General features: G+C 40.4%; 1 protein-coding gene across 1 annotated transcript in view; it reads left to right on the top strand.

Annotated features, from left to right (window-relative positions):
* Positions 1–27,690, top strand: part of CDKAL1 (CDKAL1 threonylcarbamoyladenosine tRNA methylthiotransferase) — a 440,703-nt gene that overhangs the window by 154,058 nt on the left and 258,955 nt on the right. Inside the window, exon 8 of the mRNA XM_076330630.1 lies at positions 16,850–16,970. Coding sequence (XP_076186745.1) covers positions 16,850–16,970 — 121 coding nt within the window. The remainder of the gene's footprint in view (positions 1–16,849; positions 16,971–27,690) is intronic.

A 27,690-nucleotide genomic window follows, 5' to 3' on the forward strand; every position in this document is an offset into this window, starting at 1 on the left:
GAATTGACAAATTGACAGGGGTCATAGCATATGATAATGGCTTACTTTTGCAAAAGGCAACCATAAAAATAGGAGTTGTTACTTATAATTATATTTCTTTCATTTAAATTTGTTTAATGATAATGCATTAATTTATGTATTTGGGAATGATCTTCCACTAATGGAGAAGAACATGAAGCTCTTTTTCACTGTGTCTTATGAAAGAGTCTAATGGTGAACTTTCATTATCCAAGTGAAGTAAAATACCGTAGATAACGGGACTGTTGGTTAAGATACATGGTAGAAGCTTAAATTCATGTATGTAAACCCAAATGAAATGTAACCCTCTGTCTTCATAATTCTACATCATTAGTAACAACTTCAAAAGCTGCAAATGGGTTCAGGAGACAGAGGTGTTGTGGGGCAGGGGATTAAATACAAATTCTGAATTCATAGCCAGCTGATGTTAGGACGTTTTAAGTTTGATACCTGTCATAGTTGTATGATACAATTTTCTTCACCTATTTTTTTTTTTTTAAAGAAAATCAAAAGGTTGCATGGGTGGTATACTCCTGTAGTGTGGCTATGTATATATTGAAAGTTTAAAAAAATGTTTCTACTGAATATTTAAATTGAATAAGTTTAAACTGCATAGCGTCTGCACTCTGTAGGGCAGCTGTCTCTGTAGATTGGTCAGCCTAACAAGAGCTGTCTGGATTTTCTGTCCAGATTCCAAGGTGGTTATCCTAGTTGCTAGTTTTAAGTCTAAAAGTCTAGCTTTCCTTGGGTTCCCCTTTCTTAAGGGGTACAGTAGATTTTTCTTGGATGCTTGAATTTTGTAGTGCACAGTTTACAAAATAGGAAACTTTGTAAAAAGAATTTGCCTCCTTCCTTTTTTTTTTTTTCCTAATAGTCGTCTTTCTAGTTTTCCAAGAAAATGGCTCCCCTGTTGGATTTGGTTGAAAGCTTACTATACTCCCGAAGAAAATTACTTTCTTGGAATTATTTAGAACTCTGTATGAAATATGAAGGGGTTTCTTCTAGCTTTATTTCTCAGTCTTAAGGGCATTGTCAGGAAACCCTCTTCAGAACAGTGTCATTCTGCTGGTTCAAGAGATGGTTTCAAGAAGCAGATCTTTACCTCATCTGTCTGCAAACAGTGTAATTGTCAGTTCCCAACTCTCTATTGAGATAATTCGCATAAGCACTTTTCATGTGACTTTACCTTTTTATCCTTCTTCATCAGAAAATGGAAAAGAAGGATGTTTGTGTTTATTATTGCACTAACAGCCAAAAGAGAGTTTTTAAGAGACCTTGTGAAGTCTCATTTTTATATCACCCTGACTTTTATCATGAGTCTTTTGGAACTTTGAAATTTCCTAGTTATCAGGTAAATTATCAGGTAAACTGCCATTTCCAGAAGTGATCTGTAATAACTGTGCAGTATTTATACACAGGTCATGTCTGATGAATATTTATACTGTGTCCCAAGATGTATTTTAACTAGAGGCATCTTCAGGTACTTTTACTATGATATTGTAATTTATAATCTGAAACCGCTATACTGCCTGTTAGAAGCTGGACAAATTAATTTGGTCTCAGCCTCAGAATTAGGTTTCTCAAAATGACAGCCACAGTGGTGTAGCCAGGGTGTGTCACTCTTCCTGATATACAGAACAGTTTCATCATGCAAGGCTCTGATTTAACAGTTTAGTAAATCTTGCTTCGCCTGCACATTACCCACATTATAAGACTGGATTACAGCGATTTTTACGTCATTGGGGCACCCATTTCCACTCACGTGCTTAGTTCCCCAGTTATGATGACATAGTATGTTAGGAAAGTATTGCTAAGGAGTTGCAATGTCTGTAAGCTAGGAGAAAACAGGGTTGTAATTGATGTATATTCCATCATTAAGTAAAATTTCTGTACAGAATTTAAAAGCTGTTTGGGCTATATAGCATGTCCCAATAAGATGAAGAGTTGTCTTTGATGGGAACCACAGAATGTCTTTATGGTGATTGCTCATCAATATTTTATGAACCACTTTAAAAGCTGTCTTTTAAAAAAATACATACAGTGTGTGTACACAAGCTTGGATACAAACAGTTTACAGTAGGCAAGATAATACATTTATTCTGTAATTTAAAGGAGAAATTTTAACTGCTTAATATAGAAATTCTTCTTTTCTTGGTTTTGAATTTAGGTCTTCAGAGATTTGGGTCTCTCCCCCCATTTTCTAGACATGCTAGCTCTCAAATCCCATGTTACTAAAGCTTTCTGGAGGTGGGAGGCACAAAACCAGAGTATTTGTGTACAGTCTGCTTTTATCTTAGGCCTTAGGGAGATGAGGGACACAGGTTGAATTGAGTTTAGCCATATTGTGTCTGTCTAACGCTTTCACAAAACATAGTTTTACAATGGGTCATTAGACTTGATTGTAAAAAACAACCAAAGGAAATTGCTTCAGGGCTGAGCCTTTTATACTTCACATAACCTTTCTTGATTTCAGTCACGTTGACCTGTCTGGTGAAGTTGCCCATCCATTCCCAGTTTAAACATTAACCAATATTTACTAACTGTTAAACTGTCCTCATGTGGTTAGTAATTATGGATTGTTGATAGTTGCAGCGTCAGTCTGTATGAAAATGAGCAGATAAATGGTACCTATATTATATATAGGCTAAAGTGTAGAATTTACACTGGATTGCCTACTTTAGAGTGAAGAGTGTGTGTATATATGTATGTATATGAATGACAGCATATTAAATAGTATTTGTATGTGCTGTTTGATTTCATTATGATCTGCTGATAACAGTAGATAAAATACTCTTTTCAATTTCTGTGATTGTGGGAAGAGTAGCCTTGACTGAAGAAGCTGATGACAAGCCAAACGAAGAATAAAAATTGGAGGAGTCAGGAGTTCCTTTTTGAGGAAAAGTATCATTTGGCTCCCAGTCAGGAAACTGACAGTTTGTGCCAAAGTGCAGCTTGAGGAGGGTCAGAGGGAGGGTAGTGGCCTCACTGAGTCCCTGTTTCTACATCCTTTGAAAGGACATAGAAAGGGGGAATGGTTTTGGATGGGTTGTTTTATTTATTTCACTGTGTGGTGGGTTGACCTTGGCTGGCTGCCAGACCCCACCCAACTGCTCTCTTGCTCCCCCTCCTCAACAGGACAGGAGAGAAGATAAGATGGAAAAGCTCATGGGTCACAATAAGGACAGGGAGATCACTTACCAGTTATTGTCACGGGCAAACCAGACTCGACTGGGGGAAAATTAATTTAATTTATTGCTGATTAAAAATAGAGTAGGATGGTGAGAAACAAAGAGAAAACTGTAAAACTACCTTCCTCCCACCCCTCTTTTTCCCAGGCTCAGTTTCAGTCTTTCATCCCAGACTGGTCTACCTCCTCCCTCTGAGTTATGCAGGAGAATTGGGAATGGGGGTTGCGGTCAGCCCATAACAGCTCCTCTCTGTTGCTCCTGCTTCCCCACGCTGTTCCCCTGCTGCAGCCTGGGGCCTTCCCACGGGCTGCAGTCCTCCAAGAACTGCTCCAGCGTGGATCCTCTCCACAGGGCACAGTCCTTCAGACACAGTCTGCTCCAGCGTGGGTCCCCCGCGGGCTATGTGCAGTTGCTGCCAGAAACCATGCTCCTGCATGGGCTCTCTGTGGGCTGCAGCTTCCTCAGGGTGTACCCTGAACCACCTGCTCTGGTGTGGTTCTCCACAGGCTGCAGGGGGGCAACCTGCTTCACTGAGGTCTTCTCCAGTGGCTGCAGAGGAATTTCTGCTGGGGTGCCTGGAGCACCTCCTCCCCATCCTCCTTCTCTCACCTTGGTGCTTGCAGGGCTGTTTGTTACACTTTTTTCCTCACTGCCAGGCAACATTTTGCCATTTCTTACCCAGGCTTTCCCCGAGGCCCCCACCGGTGGCTGAGGGGCTCAGCTGTACCCTGCAGTGGGTCCGTTGGAGCCGGCTGGAACCGGCACGGGGCAGCCCTGGCCTCTCCTCACAGGGGCTGCCCTGCAGCCCCCCTGCTGCCAGCCCCTTGCCCCAGACACCCTGTGAACACTACTACATCTGTAACAGTATTTCTAGGTAGTAGTGCCTTTTAAACTGAGATTATTGAAAAGTAAAGGTACTACTGGCAAAAATTATGCAAGGGGCTATCTCTATTTCACAGACTAAAAAAGGTGGGGGGATTGAAATCAGATTTTCAATAGGCAATATATAGAACTACAGCTTGTTAGTAACTTGGTGAAATGACCATGCTTAAAAGATTTGGCATCACCCATTTGTCTGTATTAATTGCTGAGGTTAACAGCATAATGTGGTAAATGTCACCCCCTGCCCCTTTCTTGTGTTCCTGGGTTGGAAATTTTGGAGCTATTCCTGTTTAAACAAAAATAATTATAGATTTTTGTTGTCATCTAAGAAAACGGCTTTATGTGTGGAAAGAGTGTCACTACCAAAAGCAGTAGCATTTTTTTCTTCTGTTAATTTGAGAACTACTTTGACAGAGGTATTGACTTATGAAGGTCCTGACTTGAAGGCATCCCGCCTTACAGTTTTTAAATGAAGGGGTTGTCATTCAGCTAAACACTTCAAGGAGAGCACTGGGTTGCATTTTGATTGCCTGTTTCTGACTGCTTAGGAAAAGTGTGACACTGAAGGAATGAGTTGAAAATAGTAACACCACTATCTGTGCCAGTATTGGGAAAGGCTGTGGATGTGGTCTACCTGGACTTCAGTAAGGCCTTTGACACCACCTCCCACAGCATTCTCCTAGAGAAGCTGGCGGCTCATGGCTTAGACAGGTGTACTCTGCGCTGGGTCAAAAACTGGCTGGACGGCTGGGCCCAGAGAGTTGTGGTGAATGGAGTTAAATCCAGTTGGCGGCTGGTCATGAGTGGTGTTCTCCAGGGCTCAGTACTGGAGCCAGTCTTGTTCAATATCTTTATCGATGGTCTGGAGGAGAGGATTGAGTGCACCCTCAGTAAGTTTGCAGACGACACCAAGTTGGGCAGGAGTGTTGATCTGCTCGAGGGTAGGAAGGCTCTGCAGAGGGACCTGGACAAGCTGGATCGATGGGCCGAGGCCAACTGTATGAGATTCAACAAGGCCAAGTGCCGGGTCCTGCACTTGGGTCACAACAACCCCATGCAACGCTACAGGCTTGGGGAAGAGTGGCTGGAAAGCTGCCCGGCAGAAAAGGACCTGGGGGTGCTGGTCGACAGCCAGCTGACTGTGAGCCAGCAGTGTGCCCAGGTGGCCAAGAAGGCCAATGGCATCCTGGCCTGTATCAGAACTAGTGTGGCCAGCAGGAGTAGGGAAGTGATCGTGCCCCTGTACTCGGCACTGGTGAGGCCGCACCTTGAATACTGTGTTCAGTTTTGGGCCCCTCACTACAAAAAGGATGTTGAGGTGCTGGAGCGTGTCCAGAGAAGGGCAACGAGGCTGGTGAGGGGTCTGGAGAACAAGTCTTATGAGGAGCGGCTGAGAGAACTGGGACTGTTTAGTCTGGAGAAAAGGAGGCTCAGGGGAGACTTTATCGTGCTCTACAACTACCTGAAAGGAGGTTGTAGTGAGGTGGGTGTCAGTCTTTTCTCCCAAGTAACAAGCAATAGGACAAGAGGAAATGGCCTCAAGTTGCGCCAGGGGAGGTTTAGATTGGACGTGAGGAAAAATGTCTTTACTGAAAAGAGTGGTTAAACATTGGACCCGGCTGCCCAGGGAAGTGGTTGAGTCCCCATCCCTGGAGGTATTTAAAAGACGTGTAGATGAGGCACTTAGGGACATGGTTTAGTGGGCATGGTGGTGTTGGGTTGATGGTTGGACTCGTTGATCTTAGAGGTCTTTTCCAACCTTAATGATTCTATGATTCTATGAATTCTGGGAGTTCAGCTTTGTAGACTGTAATTTAAAGAAAACAGTAGAGCACAATGAGGAATATACAGTAATTATGGAGAAACTACTTCTGCAAAGAGAGATTTTAGTTGCTTTTGTAAAACATCAATAATTGTGCGGCTCAACATAAAAATCTTATCTGCTGGGGCAAGACATTTTCATTGCCATCAGTTGGTTTCTGTTCTTACATTAAAGTTTGCTGCAGTTTTTGCTGTTCCTGATCAAATGCTTTTGGGCATGCAGTGACTATTAGGTGTGTGAGATGATCCATTTTAGGGGGATTTTGTAATTATTTTTCTCAATGTAGTTATTTCACTGGTTTGGTTTAGAAAACTGTTAGGACTGACGATTCCTGTTACGATTGTGATTGTTACGACTTTATTTTGTAAGTAGTTCACAGAAACTGAATGGGAGATAAACAGTGCTGCAGAAGAAGAAAACAAGCAATGCGGGGGAAACAGATTGAAAATCTTAGTAACAAAATTGTGATTGCTCATTGTTAAATGAGCCTGTGATACACACGGAAATGATGACTTTTATTCCAGACCTGCATGTGCTCTTTTCCACACCTTCAATGAATGACCATCTTAAAACATCCCTATTTTTCTGTCCTATTCACATCTGTTGGACTCAGCTGGGTTTAGCTCTGTTAGAGAATCCTCATGGCTGGTAAATGCAAAGAGTACATTGTTCAAACCGGAGCAATTTAGTTATCCATGGGAAGAGTACAAATAGATGGCAAAAGAGTAGAGATGAAAGTAAAAGCTTGCTTTTGCATACAGCATTAGGTTCAGCTCAGCGTTTCACTCTAAGGCTAAATTTGTTCTCTTCAATGTGCAAACCCTAAAACATTAGGCAAGTTACTTGTACTGCTGCATCTGGCTCTGACAATCCACCCTTCAGCATTTCCCTTCCTCAGAACACAGCCTGTTTCATCTGATTCAAAATTTCTTTTCCTTGAAAGTTTCTATCCAAAATCTCCCGAGTTTTTGAGCAGCATCCTGGATTCTGATCAAATGCATTTCTTCACAGAGAGGTGAGGAAAGAGGGTCAGGGTAACTCTTCCTGTAGTCGATTCTTAGTGTTGTCCTTCTGAGCTGTCGAATTGTAGCCAGCATTTTGACTTTGCAGCAGATTTAGCGTTTAGTCACTTTTTCAGAAAGACAATAACATCACATGATCTCAAAATAAGTAGGGTGAAGCTATTGAATCCTGAAAAAAAAATATAGTGCCTTAATAGGGCATTTCAGGCGCTTTTGTTGTGAGAGAGGAAAGTACTGTGGATATGTCAAAAACGTTCTTGAATACTTTATATATACATTCTTAACTTAATTCTATGGATTTTTTATATGAACAGTAATTCCTTGTTAATAGTTATCTCCTTTTCTGTTTTACTTGTTGCACTCTACTGTTTTAGTGCTTACAGAGATTGTTATGATTGAAGGATACATTGGAGAAATACCAAGGATAAAGAGGTATGGTATGTTTAATGGAGAGAAAGTGATGTATTAATTTTAGCAATCTGGGCCACCTGCAGAGCTTTTTTTCTGAAGTTTGTGAACTGCCTCACTATATTTAATATCTTGTTTTTGAAATGAAATAGAATGAATTTTAAAAAGCCCCTGTCTTCACCTGTGTGACACATTCTGGAGTCTTCGAAACAGAATTGTTGTTGGATGCCAATTCCAAGTGCAAGGCTTAGTAGATGTATATATTTCAAGCTAGTAACGTATGTGCTGTATGCTTAGTAATACCTGCACCTTTCTCTGAAGCTTTTTTGGGTTGGTATAGGGTTGCAAGCAATCTTTTTATGAAAGAGTTCTGAATTGCAGAGACTGGGTCAAACATACTACCTGCTGTCAGTAATCTGATGGTTGCCTGGCCTAGGGCATGCTTTTTCCTGTGATGCTGTGACACACAGGGAAGGATCAGTAATTATGACAGCATTAGTCTGAATTCTTCCCTGTCTTGTAATGGACCCAGTTCCTCCATACATCAGTTGAAGAAGTTGTTTGACTGTTACACGACATCCCCACCTTTGCTGATGTAGAGGAGGAATAATTTATATTAGTTGCTTGGCCAGGAGCAGGGCATGTATCTTCCAGTTAGGTTTGGCTTTTCTTTGCTCCCTGAATTTACTTGAGCTAGGAAATCCCACAGGTGACACTCAGGGATGCCTTCACTATGTAGCTAATGTGCTGCTGGCCAGCTGGGGTTGGTTTGGGTGGGAGCATTCACACAGCAAAGCCCTGAGCTGATTAGTGTCCTTGTTGTTTCTGCACTTGTGTGTGTCTGGCAGCATGTGATTGCTCTGGGGAACTCGGGGATTCCTTTGCAATCCGTCATGTCTGCTGTGGGATAGCTTGCTTGTGCTGCAGGGCAGGGACAAAAGATGGGAGAGGAGCTTAGGGTCTGTCCTTACTACTGGTGGGCTGCTTCCGTCAGAGGTAGACCAGGGTCGGGCTCTAAGCCTGCCTGTCCACTGCAAGCTCACCAAGTCTGGGTTTAAAGCACCTCCAAATTGAAGAGGTTTGGACTCAAATACGAGCAACAGTCCAGGTTAGCTGTACAGTGTGTTAGGCAATTTGTGTTGCATCCTTATATTTCAGATGCTATTTTTTCTGTTAGTCCTGCCAGAGTATCCAAAATAACTTGTTTAGAAGGTTGTTTTTACCCAGTAGTTACAGAGTTAGAAGAACGTAACTCTGGAAATAAATCCAATATTAAAGTTTTGTAATAGCTCCTGATTTGCCTCTTCTGCCTTTACACGTAATTTTTATTTTATCTTCTTAGGCTCTCTTTTCTCTTTAATATGTTCTTGCCTGTTTTTGTTACTTTCAATTAAGTTTTCTAATTCCTTTCACCTTTTATATTTACTTGATCCTCCTTTCAGTCTTTATCGCTGCTTTTGGTGCTTCTTCATACTTCTTCCTTTTGTTTTTCTTTGGGGAAATTTACTACTTTGTTTTCCCTTCATATGGCTTTGCCTTCCTTAGCTACACTGTTCCCATGTGCCATTTTTTCCAGTGTTAGCCATAAGGAGAGGAAGCTCTGTATTCATTAAAAAGCGAATAATGGCAGAAGGAAATGTGTGCAAGAGTACATGAAATAGCGCTTAATCCTTTTCCCTGAAGATGCTGCAGAAGATCAAACAGGTTGGTAAGAGACAGCTGGGAAGTATAGAATGGTACATTGGCAGCCGCCTTGTGAGGAAAAAAGTGTCTTTCAGGAAATGGTGAATAACCTCTAAGTATAATGATGTAACTGGGAAAGGGAAAGAATGGGTAACAGAACAAGCTGAAAACAATAGAAGTTGTTGTTGCCAAGGCTGGGGTTTCCTGCATCTTTGAGGATTTTCTTTAAACTCTTGTTTTTGAGCTGCTTGAGATATCTGCATTGAACTTGGAAGCTAACAACTAAGAAATGCTGCTCTGTGTCTGGCTGAGGGTTGTGTTTCAGCGGCACACTGTGTAGCTCCAGCGGGGCATGCAGGGATGCGGAGGGACCCTCAATGGATGCCCTCTTCCATCTTTCAAGCAGACATTATTTCCCAGCAGCTACTGAGGGGTGCCAGCCTGTGGACTTGAGCGAAGCTGACTATTTTTGAAATATAGTAGGTCTATTAATATCTGATAGATATTTGCAACACTGATAGGCAGTTGTTAAAAGTTAACTAAAGATGACTAAGCCAGGCCACTTGCCTCTCGCTTATCCTTGTATCAAACTAGCAAAATACCAGTCCAATTTGAATCTGTTTGCTCTAGTATCGTTAACATGCTTCTATGGGTCTAGGTCACAGGGGTCTGACAATAGCCTGAGGTTCACAGCACATTAATGTTGTTATAATCTTATAGCAAAGAAATTCCATTACCTTTTCCCTTTATATATTTGTATTTCAAGATCAGGCATTCTCTGTCACACTCCTGAAGCGCATACATCTACGATTAAAGGTATATGTACATGCTATTATTATTATTATTATTATGGTTTTTGTATCCTTTTTAACAAGTGAAAATGGATGCCTTGAAAACATTTTCATTCTGCACACTGGTTTATCAAACTGAGACGTTTAAAAACCCTTTTTTAGACTAACAATCTGATTTAATATCCTGATTAATTCATTCCAACCTCATCCTCTCTGCAAACAATGCCAAGTAGTGTGAATTGCGTCTACTGACTTTTATGTAAAGATAAGTTTAATTTTAAATGGTCAGTTCTAAAAACTAGAGCGCTCTGGTTCATTTTAAATTGTTTCTAGCTTGATTTCATTTATACTTGCTGTGAGTGATTCTGCTTTATAAGCTTCCTCACTGGACTTGGTTAGTACTACTGTTGTATTGTAATCTTCATTAATTATCTATTAATTAGTGAAAAACTGCTCTGAACCATGACCTAAACTGCTAATTAACCTTTTCAGGTTTTTTTAATAGAATTTTATCTGCTGGTAGACTATGTGGAAGTAAAAAAGTATTCTTTATGGCAGAAGAGGTTTGTAGGACTAGACTGTTCAGACTCTCAAATATAACCTGACTAGATCTGTTTGTCATTAAGTTGTGTTTCAAAGCTTGCATCTTCCAGTGAGCCATCAAAAAAGGAATGGTTTTTGTTAGATATCTGAGATAGAGCACTTATCGTTATGGAAGTGGAACTGTGATTAACTCAGTTTTCAAAAATGTTTTTGTACCAAACTTAAAAAAAAAAAAAAAAAAAAAAAAAAAGACTACTTTTAAGTTTGGGACGCCTGTTTTGCTTAGTTGTTATCCAACCTGTAAAGTCAGAGAGCTGGTAACTTAATCAGATAAAGTGCTTTAGAAGTAAAACTAGATTGCAATGTTTTGCCCCATTCTGAGCTTTGAAAGGAGATCATAAATGAGATTTTAAATTACTGCTTTTTCTGTTATGCTTGATGTTGGTGTGGGCTTAATAATGCTGGTTAGACAGTTAAAAAAAATGTTGCTTAGCCTTTTCCTTATTGAAGACAACAAAATATTTATTTTTAAGTTTTCTTGAAATAAGTATGGGGGGGGAAGATCTACAGCATGTGAAAAAGTATGATTCAGTGTTTATCAAGTTATGTTTTATTAATAGCAACAATGCTGTAAACAGATGCTTTAGCGATTACTTAAAATGAAACAAAATAGTCCTTGTATGGAGTAGGGGAAAAAGGATTTAAGGTCACGGATACTGTAACTGAGGGGGTTTTTTTCTTTCTTTTTAAAAAAAAAAAAGTGTGCCTGCAGGACAAATCACTGTAGTTGGATATGCATATGCTGCTTGCTTTCTGGAAGCATTAAACTCGCTGCTAAAACTTACATCCCAGCACTGCTTTTTTTTTAATGCTCTGGTGTCTGGAGTGAAAAGTACAGGGATGTTATCTTTCTTGAGCACCACACAGGTTCTGCAAGCCTAATTAACTTGAACTTCAGTGTCATTCAGTAGGAATATGGGAAAAACTGTGGCCATCTGTCATGTGAAAATAAGCTACCGTATTTGATCGCCAGACCATAGATTTCCTGAGCTTGGGTGTGAGATTGAGGTGGGTGTTAGCATTCATGGATCACCTGGGAGGTGGTCACAGCTGGGGTTTCTTTCCTGAATTAGGAAAGTCTCTGAAGGTGAGAGAGGCTAGGTCTTACGCTCCCTAGTGAGTTATATTCTATGTGCAAGTGTCCTAACGGGGTTTTTTTTGTTTATTTGTTCTTGTTTTTTTCCCCTAATGTATATGGTAACCTGCCTAACATCTGAAAGACAAAGATCGTAGAATCATTAAGGTTGGAAAAGACCTCTAAGATCATTGAGTCCAACCGTCAACCCAACACCACCATGCCCACTAAACCATGTCCCTAAGCGCCTCATCTACACATCTCTTAAATACCTCCAGGGATGGGGACTCAACCACTTCCCTGGGCAGCCTGGTCCAAGGCTTGACAACCCTTTCAGTGAAGAAATTTTTCCTAATATCCAATCTAAACCTCCCTTGGCGCAACTTGAGGCCATTTCCTCTTGTCCTATTGCTAGTTACTAGGGAGAAGAGACCAACACCCACCTCGCTACAACCTCCTTTCAGGTAGTTGTAGAGTGCGATAAGGTCTCCCCTCAGCCTCCTTTTCTCCAGGCTAAACAACCCCAGTTCCCTCAGCCGCTCCTCATAAGACTTGTTCTCCAGACCCCTGACCAGCCTCGTTGCCCTTCTCTGGACACGCTCCAGCACCTTGACGTCCTTTCTTGTAGTGAGGGGCCCAAAACTGAACACAGTATTCAAGGTGCGGCCTCACCAGTGCCGAGTACAGGGGCACGATCACTTCCCTGCTCCTGCTGGCCACACTATTTCTGATACAGGCCAGGATGCCATTGGCCTTCTTGGCCGCCTGGGCACACTGACGGCTCATGTTCAGCTGGCTGTCGACCAGCACCCCCAGGTCCTTCTCTGCTGGGCAGCTTTCCAGCCACTCTTCCCCAAGCCTGTAGCGTTGCATGGGGTTGTTGTGGCCAAAGTTCAGGACCCGGCACTTGGCCTTGTTGAATCTCATACAGTTGGCCTCGGCCCATCGATCCAGCTTGTCCAGGTCCCTCTGCAGAGCCTTCCTACCCTCGAGTAGATCAACACTCCCGCCCAACTTGGTGTCGTCTGCAAACTTACTGAGGGTGCACTCGATCCCCTCATCCAGATCATCGATAAAGATATTGAACAAGACCGGCCCCAAAACTGAGCCCGGGGGAACACCGCTCGTGACCGGCCACCAACTGGATGTAACTCCATTCACCACCACTCTCTGGGCCTGGCCGTCCAGCCAGTTTTTGACCCAGCGCAGAGTACACCTGTCTAAGCCATGAGCCGCCAGCTTCTCTAGGAGAATGCTGTGGGAGGTGGTGTCAAAGGCCTTACTGAAGTCCAGGTAGACCACATCCACAGCCTTTCCCTCATCCACTAGGCGGGTCACCTGGTCATAGAAGGAGATCAGGTTGGTCAAGCAGGACCTGCCTTTCATGAACCCGTGCTGGCTGGGCCTGATGCCCTGGTTGTCCCGCTCATGCCTTGTGAGCGCCCTCAAGATGAACCGCTCCATCATCTTCCCCGGCACCGAGGTCAGGCTGACAGGCCTGTAGTTCCCCGGATCCTCCTTCCGGCCCTTCTTGTACATGGGCGTCACATTGGCAAGCCTCCAGTCGTCCGGGACCTCGCCCATTAACCAGGACTGCTGATAAGTGATGGGGAGTGGCTTGGCGAGCTCCTCTGCCAGCTCCCTCAGCACTCTTGGGTGGATCCCATCCGGCCCCATAGACTTGTGAGCGTCCAGGTAGCATAGCAGGTCATTGACTGCTTCCTCTTGGATTACGGGGGGTTCATCCTGCTCGCCATCCCTGTCTTCCAGCTTAGGGGGCCGAGTACCCTGTGGATAACTGGTCTTACTATTAAAGACTGAGGCAAAGAAGGCATTGAGTACCTCAGCCTTTTCCTCATCCTCGGTGACAATGTTGCCCCCCGCATCCAATAAAGGATGGAGATTCTCCTTGGCTCTCTTTTTGTCATTAATATATTTGTAAAAACTTTTTTTGTTGTCTCTAACGACAGTGGCCAGATTGTGTTCTAGCTGGGCTTTTGCCTTTCTCATTTCTTCTCTGCACGACCTAACAAGATCCCTGTACTCTTCTTGAGTTGCCTGCCCCTTCTTCCACAGTGGTAAACTCTCCTTTTTTTCCTGAGTCCCAGCAAGAGCTCCCCATTCAGCCAGGCCGGTCGTCTTCCTCGCCCGTTCTTCTTACGGTGTATGGGGACAGCCTGCTCCTGCGCCTTTAAGACTTCCTTCTTGAAGATCGTCCAGCCTTCCTGGACCCCTTTGCCCTTCAGGACCATCTCCCAAGGCACTCTCTCAACCAGTGTCCTGAAGAGGCCAAAGTCCGCCCTCAGAAGTCCATGGTTGTGGTTTTGCTGCCCCCCCTCCTTACTTCACCAAGAATGGAGAATTCTACCATTTCATGGTCGCTAAGCCCAAGACGGCCTCCAGCCACCACATCTCCCACCAGTCCTTGGTGGGGGGTACAGATGTGTACAGATCCTTGTACAGATGTGGGTCTGTACAAATAGACCTGTTTGTAAACAGCAGGTTGAGTGAGGCACCTCCCCTGGTAGGCTCACTTACCAGCTGTGTCAGGAAGTTGTCTCCCACGCACTCCAGGAACCTCCTAGACTGTTTCCTCTCTGCCGTGTTGTATTTCCAGCAGACGTCCGGGAAGTTGAAGTCCCCCACGAGAACAAGGGCTAGCAATTGAGAGACTTCTACCAGCCGCTTGTAGAATGTTTCATCCACCCCTTCATCCTGGTTGGGTGGTCTATAACAGACTCCCAGCAGGATATCTGCCTCGTTAGCCTTCCCCCTCATCCTCACCCATAAACACTCGACCGCATCATCATCACAATCGTTGAGCTCTAGACAATCGAAACACTCCCTGACATACAGAGCCACCCCACCGCCTCTCCTTCCTCGCCTGTCCCTTCTGAAGAGTTTATAGCCATCCATTGCAGCACTCCAATCATGGAAGTCACGAGATCTGTGAGAAGGTAGAAGTAGTACTTTTGGTTAACAAGATTTTCTAGACTACCATAGTGTTTATTTTTTTTCCTGTTTTCCTAAGAAAACACGGATTATAAAGTTGTGCCTCCTGCACAGGTCTGTCATTATCTCCATTTCCCTCCCTCCTTACTAGTTTTTAGTCCTTTGACAAATTTCAAACAGATCTGTGACAAGTTTTGTAGTCTAAAGGATACTCTTTTTCCAGAAATTCCATGAAAAAGTTTGCCTCTGATTAATGCTCCCAGTATGAGAAAGGGAGAGCATGAGCTAAGTTCTTACTAGAGAGCAGTAATGGACATAGCTGTTCGTTGTGAGGGTATGCATTCAGAGGAGATCACGCTTCACTGATTCTGCTCTCTGAGATGTTACTTTGGGGGGGGGGCAGGTTGTTTTTGTGGTTTGTTTTGTTTTGTTTTTTTAAACTTCAGAGTGGTGGTTTGACCCCAGTTCTAAATGTATGAATTTTAAATTTTGGGTAGCTTGTTGTTACGTTGTTAAGCCTGATTGTTTTAAGAAAACTGTAAATCATTCCACTATATTTTCAGCCATAAATCCAAATACAGTTTTAATGTGGTAATGTAATTGAATATTTAAAAAATGGATAAACTGGTTTATTCCAAATAAACCACAGTATTAGGAAATACAAAAAGGAATGTTCTCTGCTTCTAGTTTAATTTTTATGCCTACCATAATGCAATCACTGTTGTTATACAAGTAAATAAAATGGTGCCATGCTTGCGACTCCTTAATGGAGCATTGGATTGGAAAGTAACTGATTGTATTGTGAGACAAAAATACTGCTGTTATTGTCATGAAATGGTAGAAGTGAATAATTTAGCAAATGTTAATAGCACAAGTACCATATTGCTAAATTCACAGCAGGATGTAATGAAATTTTTGTCAAATGCAACTGCAAAAATGGCACCTTTTAATTCCTGTTGATGTTATGATGTCTCATTTTAGTATTAACCAATATGATATCAGGCCAGTCCTGCTCACTTCTTCATTAGATCACATTTTCGATTGAGAATTTTCACGTGTCTTAAAAAAAATGAGAAAGATGGTATGCCAGAAGTAGTTGTTTATTTCCAAGTTGTTGTTGCCGTATCACAGAAATAAATTCAGAGTATGAATGCCACATTATTAAAAAATTAATTAATGACTCCTCAAAACAGGTAGTGGAGAAAGACTTTAACTGATGGATGAATTAGTTTTGTAAATAGCTGTTGGTAGTGTAAGTTAGGAGATTCGGTTGAAAATGGTTTTTAATTGATCTGAATTGGTTATCTACTTTGCTGTGCTAAATGTAGCTCAGGTAGTACTTCATAGTTCATTGCTTTCCTTTCGCCCCCCACCCTTTTCCTTTTTAGGGTAGGTTTTTTTTCTTTTCTGAAATACTTAACAGATTGTAGCTGTAGTTTCATGTACTATCTAAGAGTTTTCCAACTTCAACAGATACATGCTTTCTCTCTTTCCTCCACTCCAAGTAGCGGTTACTTTCCACCTCTTTTCAGGTATCTAGCATTAGGTTTCCCTTGCTCTCTTTTATCTGCTTTGTGGAATAAATGATACAAGTCTTATGTTTATAACTTGGGCCCATTTTACACTACCTGTTGCAATAATATATACACGTAATTGTTTTTGTTCTTCATTGTTAGATCTTGCTTCTGAATATTAGTGAACCCTGTCATTTGTGCTCTTTCAATATAGGACTTGACGTGGTATGACTGATGTACTGTTGTAGGCATTTGGTGATAGTATTTGTATTTTACTCTCTGAATAATATTGGCTTCAGGAAAGGAGTTGAGGCAGTTTTCTGACCTGCAGTCTCCTTGGTGTGGGAGGAATATATGTAAATCTTGGTAGTCAGCTTAGCCATGAACTTGTTATCAGGATATGCTTCACAGCACTTTCTCTCAGACTTACAGAGTCATGTAACTTTGACTGAAATGCATTGGTTCTCCATATGAGGTTCTCCATATAATAAGCTAAAAATATTTAGTTGTTTATTACGTAGTAATTTAGGTTTGAATGAAATTTTGGGGAAAAATATTTTAATCCCACCATACAACTTATTTAAATATTGCTTTGTTGATATTTGCTCGAGAATCTGAAAATGAAACTGCTTCGATCATTTTAATTGAATAAACCAGAAAATGCAAGTGTGAAAAGATAATTGGATGAAATAATCTGTTCATTTTAACATGATTTATTTTACCTGTTAGTGTCTCTTTTTAAATGCTCCAGCTGGTGGAAATAAATTACTACATCTCATTCTCATTTTCAATCTTCGAAGTGTAAACACTACTTGTGAAGAAGAGCAAGTCAAAACAAATACGATGGGACTTGTGCTTTGTATTGACTGCATTTTTGTGCTTTATTTGAAGGTCATTCTGTGAGACTGCTGGGTCAGAAAAAGGATAATGGAAAACGTCTGGGGGGAGCACGACTGGATTTGCCAAAGATTAGGAAGAATCCACTGATAGAAATCATTTCCATCAATACAGGGTAAGAATCTTCCAAACTTATAAAACATTCAGTACTGCTGAGGAATTCAATTTATCTCTTTCTGCAGGCCTGGTGTATTACTCCTAAGTTACACAGAAGGAGGCAGGATGACCACTTTTAAATAGTAAAAGATTTTAAATGGCATTCTTTCTGGAAAATAAAACCCTGCTTATTTGGGTACAAGACTTCTGCTGCTCCAGGGCTGCATACAATCATGCAGTCCTTTTTGTACGTTCATCTAACTCTTTCTCAAAAGAAAAAGTCCGAAGAAAATTGGAGAAGAAAAAAGCATTTAGAGTTTGGTATGGGTGGTTTGGTTTTTTTTTTTCCCCCTGTGCTCTTTTGATTTCTGAGAACACAGTTCCAGAATATCATTAGTAACTCATTACGATCTGTAAACACCTGATTGTCAGCCCAGATGTATTAATGGCTAGACTAGGTATAGTTATTTGCTTCTTGTACCTCTAATATGTTTGTAAAGAGTTATCATGCTTATATTTCAGCCTTTTCTTTGTTTGAATAAGCTACCCTCTGCCTATCAAGCAAATTTGGATGCCCATTTCTCCATAAGACTACAAGCATTTTTCTGTTCTGTATTTCTGCTTTGAGGAATTCTATTTTCATCTTCCTTCCCTCCATGCATTCCTTTTCTCAGCTCCACTTGGTCATCTCCCATTTGGTCAGTTTCCTAAAAAAACCTGAAACAAACAAACAACCCCCACACAAGTCCTCTTCTGATTTTCCCATCTTCTCCAACTTATGTAGTAATTTCCCAGGTGGTAAAATATAAAATGCATTGCTCTAGGCATCCCAGGTAGGTGTGAACTTCCTGCTTAGCGAAAAACAACGTGGTAGATCTTAGCTCTCTTTGTTTTCAGTTTGCCTAGCACATTCATAAACATTTCATAAAAGAGTGTTGCTACTCTCCTCTTTCTCTCTTGTCTTTAATCTTGCCTTCATAATTTGCTGTAAAACCTAGTGTGCTATTTAGGTCAGAATACCAGTTCAGGGCTTAGTGTGGTTACTTTTTCTTCTGCTGACTTATGGTAAACGTATGGGTGATGTTTTGTCATATTGCTGAATTATAATACCTTTTTAAACTGCTGTTTCATGCATTGATTGTTTTTGAAGTCTGTGTATGAGCTCTTCTGGTGCAGTTACTTTAAGTGATCTAAATTTTTTCCCTTACTGTCTTTCCTGTCGACATCTTGTTTGGGCCCATGTGATCAAAATCCTTTTCATGATTAAAAATAAGCAAAGTATTCTTTTATGTTTGGTTGTGTCTAAGTTTCAGATGGTATAAATTTTTCTTTTCCATTAATATTTATCCCAATCTGATGTAATAATATCTTTATAGTTGTAAATGTTGTCAGGGTGCAACTGATTGAGCCATGGCCTTGTTTACATGTCTTTTGATTTGTTGTAGTGCATTTAAGATGGTAAAATGTATTGCTATTTCCAATACCAGGTTATTGCTAGCCTAATTATAGAGGTTAATACAGGCAGGGTACTGTAGGGCATATACACTTGGCATTAGGGGGCTGATGAGAGTAACAACCCTTTGAAAAAAAAATTTTTTTAATATTTTGAACATACGTATTTTCATAGTGGGTTTTAAAAAAATTATTTCCCAAGTTGATCAAACTGCAGACAATTAACATCTCCCTAACGTGTTACCTTTGCAAAACCTTTTATTTAGAACCTGGTAGTTTACAAACACTAATTACTTTGCTTAGTAGTTATTGCTGTTCTCAGGTCAATAGAATATGTATTTTATACCATATGATAATCTAAAAAATACTAGAAACCACAAAAATATATTTATTTCATGGAGAATAAAGTCAAATATGACTTGATAAGACCAGAGTATTCTAAAAACCTCAAAAAAGTCAGTTGTATAAGACATCTAAATTAACTAATGTCCCATTCTATGTTATATCGCATGCTCAAGGAATCCTGTGTCTCTTGAAATACAGGTTATTGTGTTTTCCTGTCCTTCTCTTCCCCTTCCCCCTCCCCAGTCTCTCCACCTGTGTATTGCAGGTGACTTTTGTTTACTACTCTGGGTTTGAAAATTAAAGCATAGCTTTAGAAAGGCAGCAGTGCTCAGCAGTTTCTAAAAATATAAAAATATTTTGATGTGTTACTTACTGTGACTGGACTGTGTTCATTTTATCAGCTTTGCCTTAGCAGCCTGGCTATGGCAATTTTTAGTACCAACACAACATTTGATCTGAGCTGTTTTCTCTGTGTAAAGACTGGAGAAAACTTTGAAGATTAGTTTTTGGTACAGTGCTCTTTATTGAGAGATGAATTTGGATCAGACTGGAAGGTCTTAAAATAGTAAGAAATACTTAGTTAAAAATAGTGATTTCTTCTTTAGAAATATATTTTTCTGATGCTTTTGAGTGATAGCGTCTGGGAGGAGCATGGGCAGGGCTGCTCCTTGAGGGGAGGACAAGAAGGGACCCGAGGGTGCCACCAGCAGAGGCAGTGCCCACACCAACAAGACACCCTGTGCCGTGGGGCCTGAGCACTGTGGGCAAAGCTGGGGGCTGGTAGTAGGACCCATCAGCAGTCCCAGACATGGCAAATGATCAACCAGGGTCTGGGCCTATCCAGAGGCTCCAGTCAGGATCAGAAGGATATGAGCTGGAGGCAGGACTGGAGAGGTGGCTACATATAATGCAGGTCTGAGGTCCATCCTGGAGATGAGCACAGGGCTGGAGGCAGGCATGGTATTTAAGCTCAAGCCAGGACTGGGGACATAGGCCTGAGCTTAACTGGGGCTCCTGGCCCAGAGGGGGCTGGTGGAGACAGCAGCTGAGGCTGGTCAGGTCAGTTAAGGCCTGATGGTGCCCACAGGGCTGTGACAGATGGTGGTATGTTACTATTTACATGTGGGGTCTTAATGAACTCTTGGCCTCTTCTGTAATTCTGTGGGGAAAGAAAAGGCTTGTTGGAGCATGTGTATCCCTCAGCTCCAAAGTGCTGGAGTCTTTGACGGCTCACACTAACCCCTTTCACTTTCCAGTAGCACAAATACCATTATGTACATGGACACCTGCCAGCTGGAACTATTCTTCTGAGAATTCAGTAGGACCAGTTTATTTTTGGGAGTCTTCAAACACACTGATTGCTAAGATGTGTCTCATTCTCATACAACTGTGTCTGAGAATGTGGGTGCAATTGAAATGCAACACTGTAGAATAAGATTTGCTATGTCAAATTCTCTTCAGTAATTTTGACTTGGGGCTTCTTGTTATTGATTCCTTCTTCTCTCAAACATGGAGAAGAAAAAATTTCCTGGGCTTGAAGGGTTCTGTCCTTGTATAATTATGAACTTTTTCCTTACTTGCCCATGCACAAACGCATGCCTACATATGCACATGTCCCTCTGTGTTTTCCCCAGGCTGCTGCTGTACATGAGCCTCCTCAGCTGTTCCTTTGCATGAATAAGTCTGTCCTATCAAGGGACAAACATACTGTGTCTCCACTACACTATGCAGTCTATAATAATAATAATAATAATAATAATAATAATAATAATAATAATTTAAAACAAACTAAAATGAAACCCCATTAGGTATGGAATATCTGTGAAGACAAGTACTGCTTCTGTCCATTGTGAGCCAGCTCAGAGTTTTGACGCAGTGGCGCATTTGTCCCTAAAAAGGTGTTGCTATGCCCTCAGAGGGACCTGGATCTTGTTCAATGTTTGCTTTTTTTCAGAAGTAATGGGCAGGTTTTTCTACTGTTAATTTTGGTTGCTCTGAGGTTTGCTGTTTTCTCATTTAGAAATCCAAGCTATCTTTATCTGTTTAATTTACCATGGCAGTTAGTGGTTTCCGTCAACAGACTATGACTAGAGAAAACCTTCCGTCCCAGGAGCAACATGTTTCAGAGTTTCCAAGTATGTTCGCGGAGACTATGGTTGAGTGCCAGAATAGGGGGACAAGAGACTTATCAGACTTCTCTGACACACTAAGATACGTTAGAGAATCTTAATTTTTCCATGTGCCAAATACATAAGGAATCCTTATCATCCCAGTATCCCATACAAGCTGTAGATTGACTTCTGTAACTTTTCCTTAAGGAATAAGTGACCTTTTCTTCCTGTATTGTTTGCTTTCTCTATTATCACTTAGGAAACATTTTTCAAATCAATTATTCAATTTTTTTTCTATAGAATAGGCAGTTAATAAAAATCAGTGATTCCAGTGGAGCTTGGATAGTTGTCTTAATATCTAGTAAGTTCTGCAGTGATACTAGTGGATCTGAACCTAGAAACAGTGATTTGTTCCTGTCCTCCAAAATAATTTTCTGCTTTGAATTAAGGGCATTTGGTTCAATCTCTTTCAGTTTTATTTATGTCCTAAGCATGTATTGTACAGGTCATCTTACTGGAACAAGCAAGGTAATAGTAGTAGAATAGTATGTTAAATGATGTTTGGAGAAAAGGCATAATTTTTTCACTAATCTCCTAATGTGATTATTCTGTTAGTTTGAAGTAAGAGAAATGTTCTCAAATCCATTTTGCATTACAGCTTCATTTTGATCTCGGGAAAAATCTTTTCTCCTCATGATCTAATCTTCATTTAGTGCCAGTCTCATAACCTGTGTAGCCATTTAGACAGCTCTTCTTAATGGGATCAAGACTTGGTCCTTCCACCTTTTAATTAAGTAATTCTGTATCCTGAACTCTACTTGGTAGCTTAGACTATTTATTATTATACTTATTGATGTATCTGTGTTGTTGGCATGGCCTGAGCTCCGTTATATCCAAGCTGCTACCACTCATATACATTTCAAATACCATTTTATTTGTGCTTTGCCTGGATGCCTTGGGAAGTATGAGAGGAGTGTAGTATGAACACTAGAACTTACTGTTGGGTGGGTTTGCACATAGGTTCACTTAAGTGCTTTCTGTACTGCTGATGTGGCTGGCTAGAGAAGAAATCTAAGCACACATTATGCAGGGGATTCAAAACTAAAAGGAACATAGCAGTGTGCATGCATGCATGCATTAGACTATCTTGAGAGCTAAGATCTGGTGCAACTCGTGTTAAATTTGCAGTATGAACATAATCAAAGGACCAAGTCTCTGTCCAAGTTTGCCTGTTCCCCCTCATCTGAAGACACTGCATGAATCCCATATAGTCCCATTCTCTTGTTACTTTTATAGATTCCCCTATTAAGCTACTCAGAGCACAGGGAGATGTTTAAGATTCAGCCCAGCAAACTGAGCATCTGGGTTTGAGTGTAGTTCTGGGGGAGTACAGAACCACAGTCGTACTGAGAGGACTGTGTAATTCAGCAGAAACACTGGCCACTTCTCAATCTGCACATCTGTGTATGTTTTCTTTTGGGAGAAGGGCTTTTAAAAGCATTATTAAAATGAAAAGTAAATTAGAATTACCCATCCAACCAAATCCGATAGATTATTCCTGTAGTGCTAGCGCATCTTACAGAAGATCAGCATGTTACTTTATCTCAGAAAGATTTTCAGATCTGCTTTTGAGTCTTAAATACTAATTAAGGCATAACACTTCAAACGTAGTATTCTCAATGTTGAAGAAATGCAAACTTTCTTCTCACGGGACAGTCCTTGCTAGCAAACTTTGTGTTGATAGTGAACATACATAGTAGTGCTTAGGACTTTGTTTACAAGTCCTTGATGCGTCTTGCAATTTTGTAGGGTTTTTTTAAGCCATGCTTTGAAGTTCTGTAGTGGTGGTTATTCAGAATGTTTCTAAGCTGCTGATGGATCTGAATCTAGCAGATGAGTTAAAAAAAAATGTAGTTCTATGTATAGTACCTGGTTTGTTTTATGAATCAAGTAACCAAAAATTCATCGTAAAAAATATAAGCTTTACAGTTACTATTGTCAATCCTGATGTTCCCAGGCAAGAATATTTCCCTGGTTATGAATTGTGAAAGGTTAAAATTCTATTCTTTCATAACTTTCTGTTTTAAGCCGCTTTTTCAGTTTTATGATGAATTGGGGAGTATGAGGATTGAATTTTCTCCAAGAGTTGCATTTTAATTTTATATGAGGTCACATAATAGTCTTTCTATATATTGCATTTCAGTATTTGTTTAGGATCAAGTATATAAAATACCCTGGACTTGTATGTCCATAAAAGTGTAGGTAATTGTTTGGTTTTGGTTTTTTCTTAAATTGTGCCAAAAAAAGAGGACATAAGTGAAATGTTTTTAACTCTATAATTTTTTTAATGTGGATATCTGAAATATTTGATTTAGTTAACTTTTGTCACATTCTAAAACTTCTCAGCACTAGATGATTTTCTCCTTACTTACTTTTGGTGGTTAATAACTAGGTACCTGTGAGGTGGTGTTAGGTTAGAAAAAAATGTAAAATAACGCTGGTAAGAGGTCTGGAAAGTCTTTGGTGGTATGTGTGGATTGATTTTGCTATAGGTAGTCTTCATTGAATCAGCACATATTTCAGGCTGTTTTCAGTATTAAAAGCACATCATATTCCGTCTCTTTGATTGCTGCAGTTGGTTGAGATGTCTCGTGAACAAGAAATATCAGTGGCTTTCCCTGTATGGCAGTATGTAGGGAGGCAGTGGCATCATCTCAGAATTGAGGGGTTTACAACAGAAAGATCAGGAAGAGAAGTGCGTGGCTCTATTTGCCTTCTTTGATGGAGGGGTAATTATTGCTTCGGAATCATTTGGTGCCAGTACACTGGCAGATGTGTAGATTTCAGTTAGAACAGTATTTATTCCTTTGCCAGCGTAAGATACTCCAGTGCGAGATATTGAGGTCCTTGGGAGCACTTGAGGATGCTACGGTTTTTACCAGTGAAACATGCATCTAGTTATTAATCTGATAGTACTGCAGTGAGTCAAGTGTTAACCAGGCTCAGGTGCAGAAGCAGGGGCCCAGGGGCACATGACATAGGACTGAACCATGTTGAACACAGAGTTGGGAGACTGGTCTGATGCAATTTAGGGTCTGTCTTTTTTTTGTTTTGTGGGGTTTGTTTTGTCTGGGTTTTGTTGGGGGGTGTGTGTGTGTTTGTCTTTGGGTTGTTTGGTTTGTTTTGAGGATTAGGGCTGTGGCTCAGGGTACACAACTCCTTTTGCAGCACTGGAAGCTAGAGTAAGTGCCTGTCTGTGCTGAAATTATTGTCTGTTGTTATTTTTGGGGTTTTGGGGTTTTTTTTGGGGGGGGTGGTGGTGATTCATGTTATTTCCATAAGGGTTGTTTTACCTGGTTGGCTCTGGTCCAGCTATATCACTCAGACACTGAGTGGCTGCCCTACAGTGGCTTGGGCTTGTAGTGCTGATCCCGCAATATTCTGCTCCTGCTGTACCATTTCAGTGTGTCTTCTCCAGAAGAGGTCTGCTCTTCCCCTCCTTTCCACTTTCATATGAGACCCGTGTACCACAGAGTGACTGCAGATCCGCACTATTATTTGGCACTATGGAGCTCCAGAAAGTGAATGTGGTCATAAACAAGGTGGATGTGGATTATAAAGCAGCACCCTGTGCTGATTAACTGCATATTTACCGTGGTCCAGCCTGTCTGAAGAGTGATAGTCTCTTATTTAAAATGGTTATTTAGCAAAGTAGTATAGAGATCAACTAGGATGCACTAGAATTTTTCTAATTATGGTAGCATATTAGTATTTGGTAAGGCCATAAAAAGAGGCCCTAATTGTGACTGTTAAATCCCTGAGCTCTTGCAGTGGCCTGTGTTGCCTGTCCAGATTTTTGGCGAATTGAACTGGCTGAGCTAGACTTCTGCCTTTTTGTGGCGTTCAGCAAACATCATCTACACCTGTTGGTCTACCTTTGAAAATGCTTTGTGCATTCACATCATCTCTGACTCCTTTATAAGTGGGATGACTTTTCTGGAGACACCATCTTTAAACCATACCAAAATATCTTTGATAGCTTAGGAAAGGATATTGTGTCTCAAGTCTGAGAGCTTGTGAAGCCATTGCTCTCCCGTGCTGAAATTAGTGGGATATTTCAGTAATAATCTCATCAGTTCAGCAGAAGAACCACTATTTCTTTGGCTTTCTGTGTTTACTGATGTGAACTCAAATCTCTTCCCTCCTACATTGTTAATCTCTAGATAAAAATATATATAGGGTGGAAAATGGAAATCTTTCTGGTATGTGAAAAATTGGATTACCTACTGTTTGACAGTGATAGACTTGGTTTTTTGGCAACTGCTTATATACTTTTGTCTATCCAACTATGCCACAATGTTTTCAACATTTCTATCTTCTCCTAAAATATTGCTGTCTCGTATCTTGAATGAATAATGAGTCTGAATTACGAATCTGTTCATATTTTGTAAAAATAATTGACTGAATATTTACAAGGATGAATTCTGTGTCTTCAGTTTACTTGGTTTAGTTTGTTCATGAATAACATATAGGTTTTTCTATATTTTAATGTTTAACTTTTCAAGATACTCATGTGACACTGCAGTTGAAAGATTTTGATTTTAGAATACAACATCAATATACGTTTTGATTTGCATTCAATATTGTGCTTAGAGGCAAAATAGTATTTCTTCTGATTATAATTAATACAGTTATATAATTACATATCATATTACCACATATTATGTTTACTTTTACTTGAATTCCAGGTAAATGCTTAGAGCTAATTCCCCAGGAAATATGAAGTGGTACAATTACTTTGGCCCTACCTTAGCTTATAATATTTAAATGGACACTTTTCATAACTATTTAGCTCAAACATCTGTGACATGCCAGAGCCTGTCATGTCAGTTACGCTCAGAAAACAGAGAAGGTAGAAAGGCTGGGAAGATAGTGTATGTGTTTTTGAAAGCAAAGCTCTGCATTAGGCTTTTTTGTTTATATTTTAATCAATTTTTGCATGTACATATATTTAGATTCTAGCTATACTGTATACTAAGCATGTATTTCATCCATGCATGTACCAGATATCAATCTGTTCTGCTTTGGCACACTTCACAAAATAATTTACATAATGCAAATGATAGATGGCACAGTCGTGTGTATCTATATGGAAGGCATTTTAATCATAAAATCTGAAAAGCTAGTATTCCAAAGCTTGCAGAAACCACACTGCTGTAACAGAGGGAAAAGGAAAAACAGTTGTTTACAACAGAAAGTTTTAACAGTCTACTTCTTTGCCTAAGGTCTCTTTCCACTGCAACTTACTGTAACTCACATCCAAGGTCATTATTTCCTAATTAGATATTTAAATAGCATATTGATGACAGTGTCTGAAAGATCGCTTTTTTCAGTTATTACTAATTTCTTGCAATTATAATAATTCACATTTGAAGAATTATTTATAACAGTCTGCTATAAAATCTGTAGGTGCTACATGGTAACAATTTCACTGAGAACACGGAAAAATCCATTGTTTTATTATAAAGATATGATACATCAGTGTGGCTCACATTCTCATCTTACCAACTGTTGTGCTTGTAGTCATTTCTGTTCTCTGTGTGTCTGTCTTGTTCTGTGTCCCCATTGCTGAGAACGTGCCTGCTCACCTATGCTTCCTCATACAGAGTAAGTGAGAAGTATTGCATTTTACTAGTTAGTTTCCTTGGGCAGCCTATGTAGAAAGGTAATTTAAGAAAGCAGGAAAGAAAGTAGTTGGATTGGTGCCAGGAAAGAACTGTTTCCTCCCTCCTGAGTAGCTTGATTTCTGTCTTTCCCCAAACATCAAAGGTTGCCATAGCTGATTCTGTAGGGTAGACTTGTACTTCCTTCAGTGCCAAAAAACCCCAGCCTCTAGTGCCCATTAATGGGAGCTGCTCATTGAAATCAACAGCTGAGGGCAGGAGGAGTTACCCCTTTGGTTATATTGGTGGAGGCGGCTATGGTCCTCTTCATTCCTCAGTAGGTATTAGGCCTGGTGAACTTTGTTGGACTATCTGGAGTTTAGTATAATAAATTCCCATCTGCTCCTGGGAAGGTGGAAGCTGTTGATGTCTTCAATTTCTATTACTGTTGCACATGGTAGTTCTGCCATTTATGCTGACCTGTATTATACAAGATTGCTTTGATGAGTAGTGAATATGATATAGATGTTTTGCAGATTCTTCTAGAGTAAATGTTTGCTACCATGCTAACCTGAAAGGAAGATAACTTTCAATTCAAGATGATCCCTCACAAAAAGAAAGATGTTTATACACAAAAAGTTTATTACATACCTGTATTCAGTATATAATTAGGGTATATACTTTTCACGAGGTATTTGCCTGAAATAAGGTAATTTTTTTCTCTTAACGCTTTGACTGTTGTCTTTCAGCTTTGCACGTTTTCATGATTTCTGCCACTGTTAATCTCCTTACGATACTACTTCTTTCTCATTTTTAGAGTCTTCACTGCTTGAACTCACTTCTTTGAACTTCAACTCTATGCATGGGATTTTAAGTACAGAACTTGTGAAACCCTTTAGCTACAACATGTGAATTTCTCTGATGTCATGCTGTCTTAATTTAATGACAAAGTAATCCCAAACTGGGCTTCTTTACTTTCCCTATAGGTATTAGAGCATGATCCCCTGCCAAGAGTCATTTTGAGAGAAAAAAAATTAAAAAGTTCAAAGGGTCTTTAAAGGACTTTTTCACTAGTACATCAGATACCTGTGGTTGTGACATCATTTGTGGTATGACTTGAAGACTAGTATTCATTTCTTGGATTATATTTTTCATTGCTGTTGTTAAA

The sequence above is a fragment of the Aptenodytes patagonicus genome, chromosome 2 (assembly GCF_965638725.1).
Source record: "Aptenodytes patagonicus chromosome 2, bAptPat1.pri.cur, whole genome shotgun sequence".
Classification (NCBI taxonomy): Eukaryota; Metazoa; Chordata; class Aves; order Sphenisciformes; family Spheniscidae; genus Aptenodytes; species Aptenodytes patagonicus.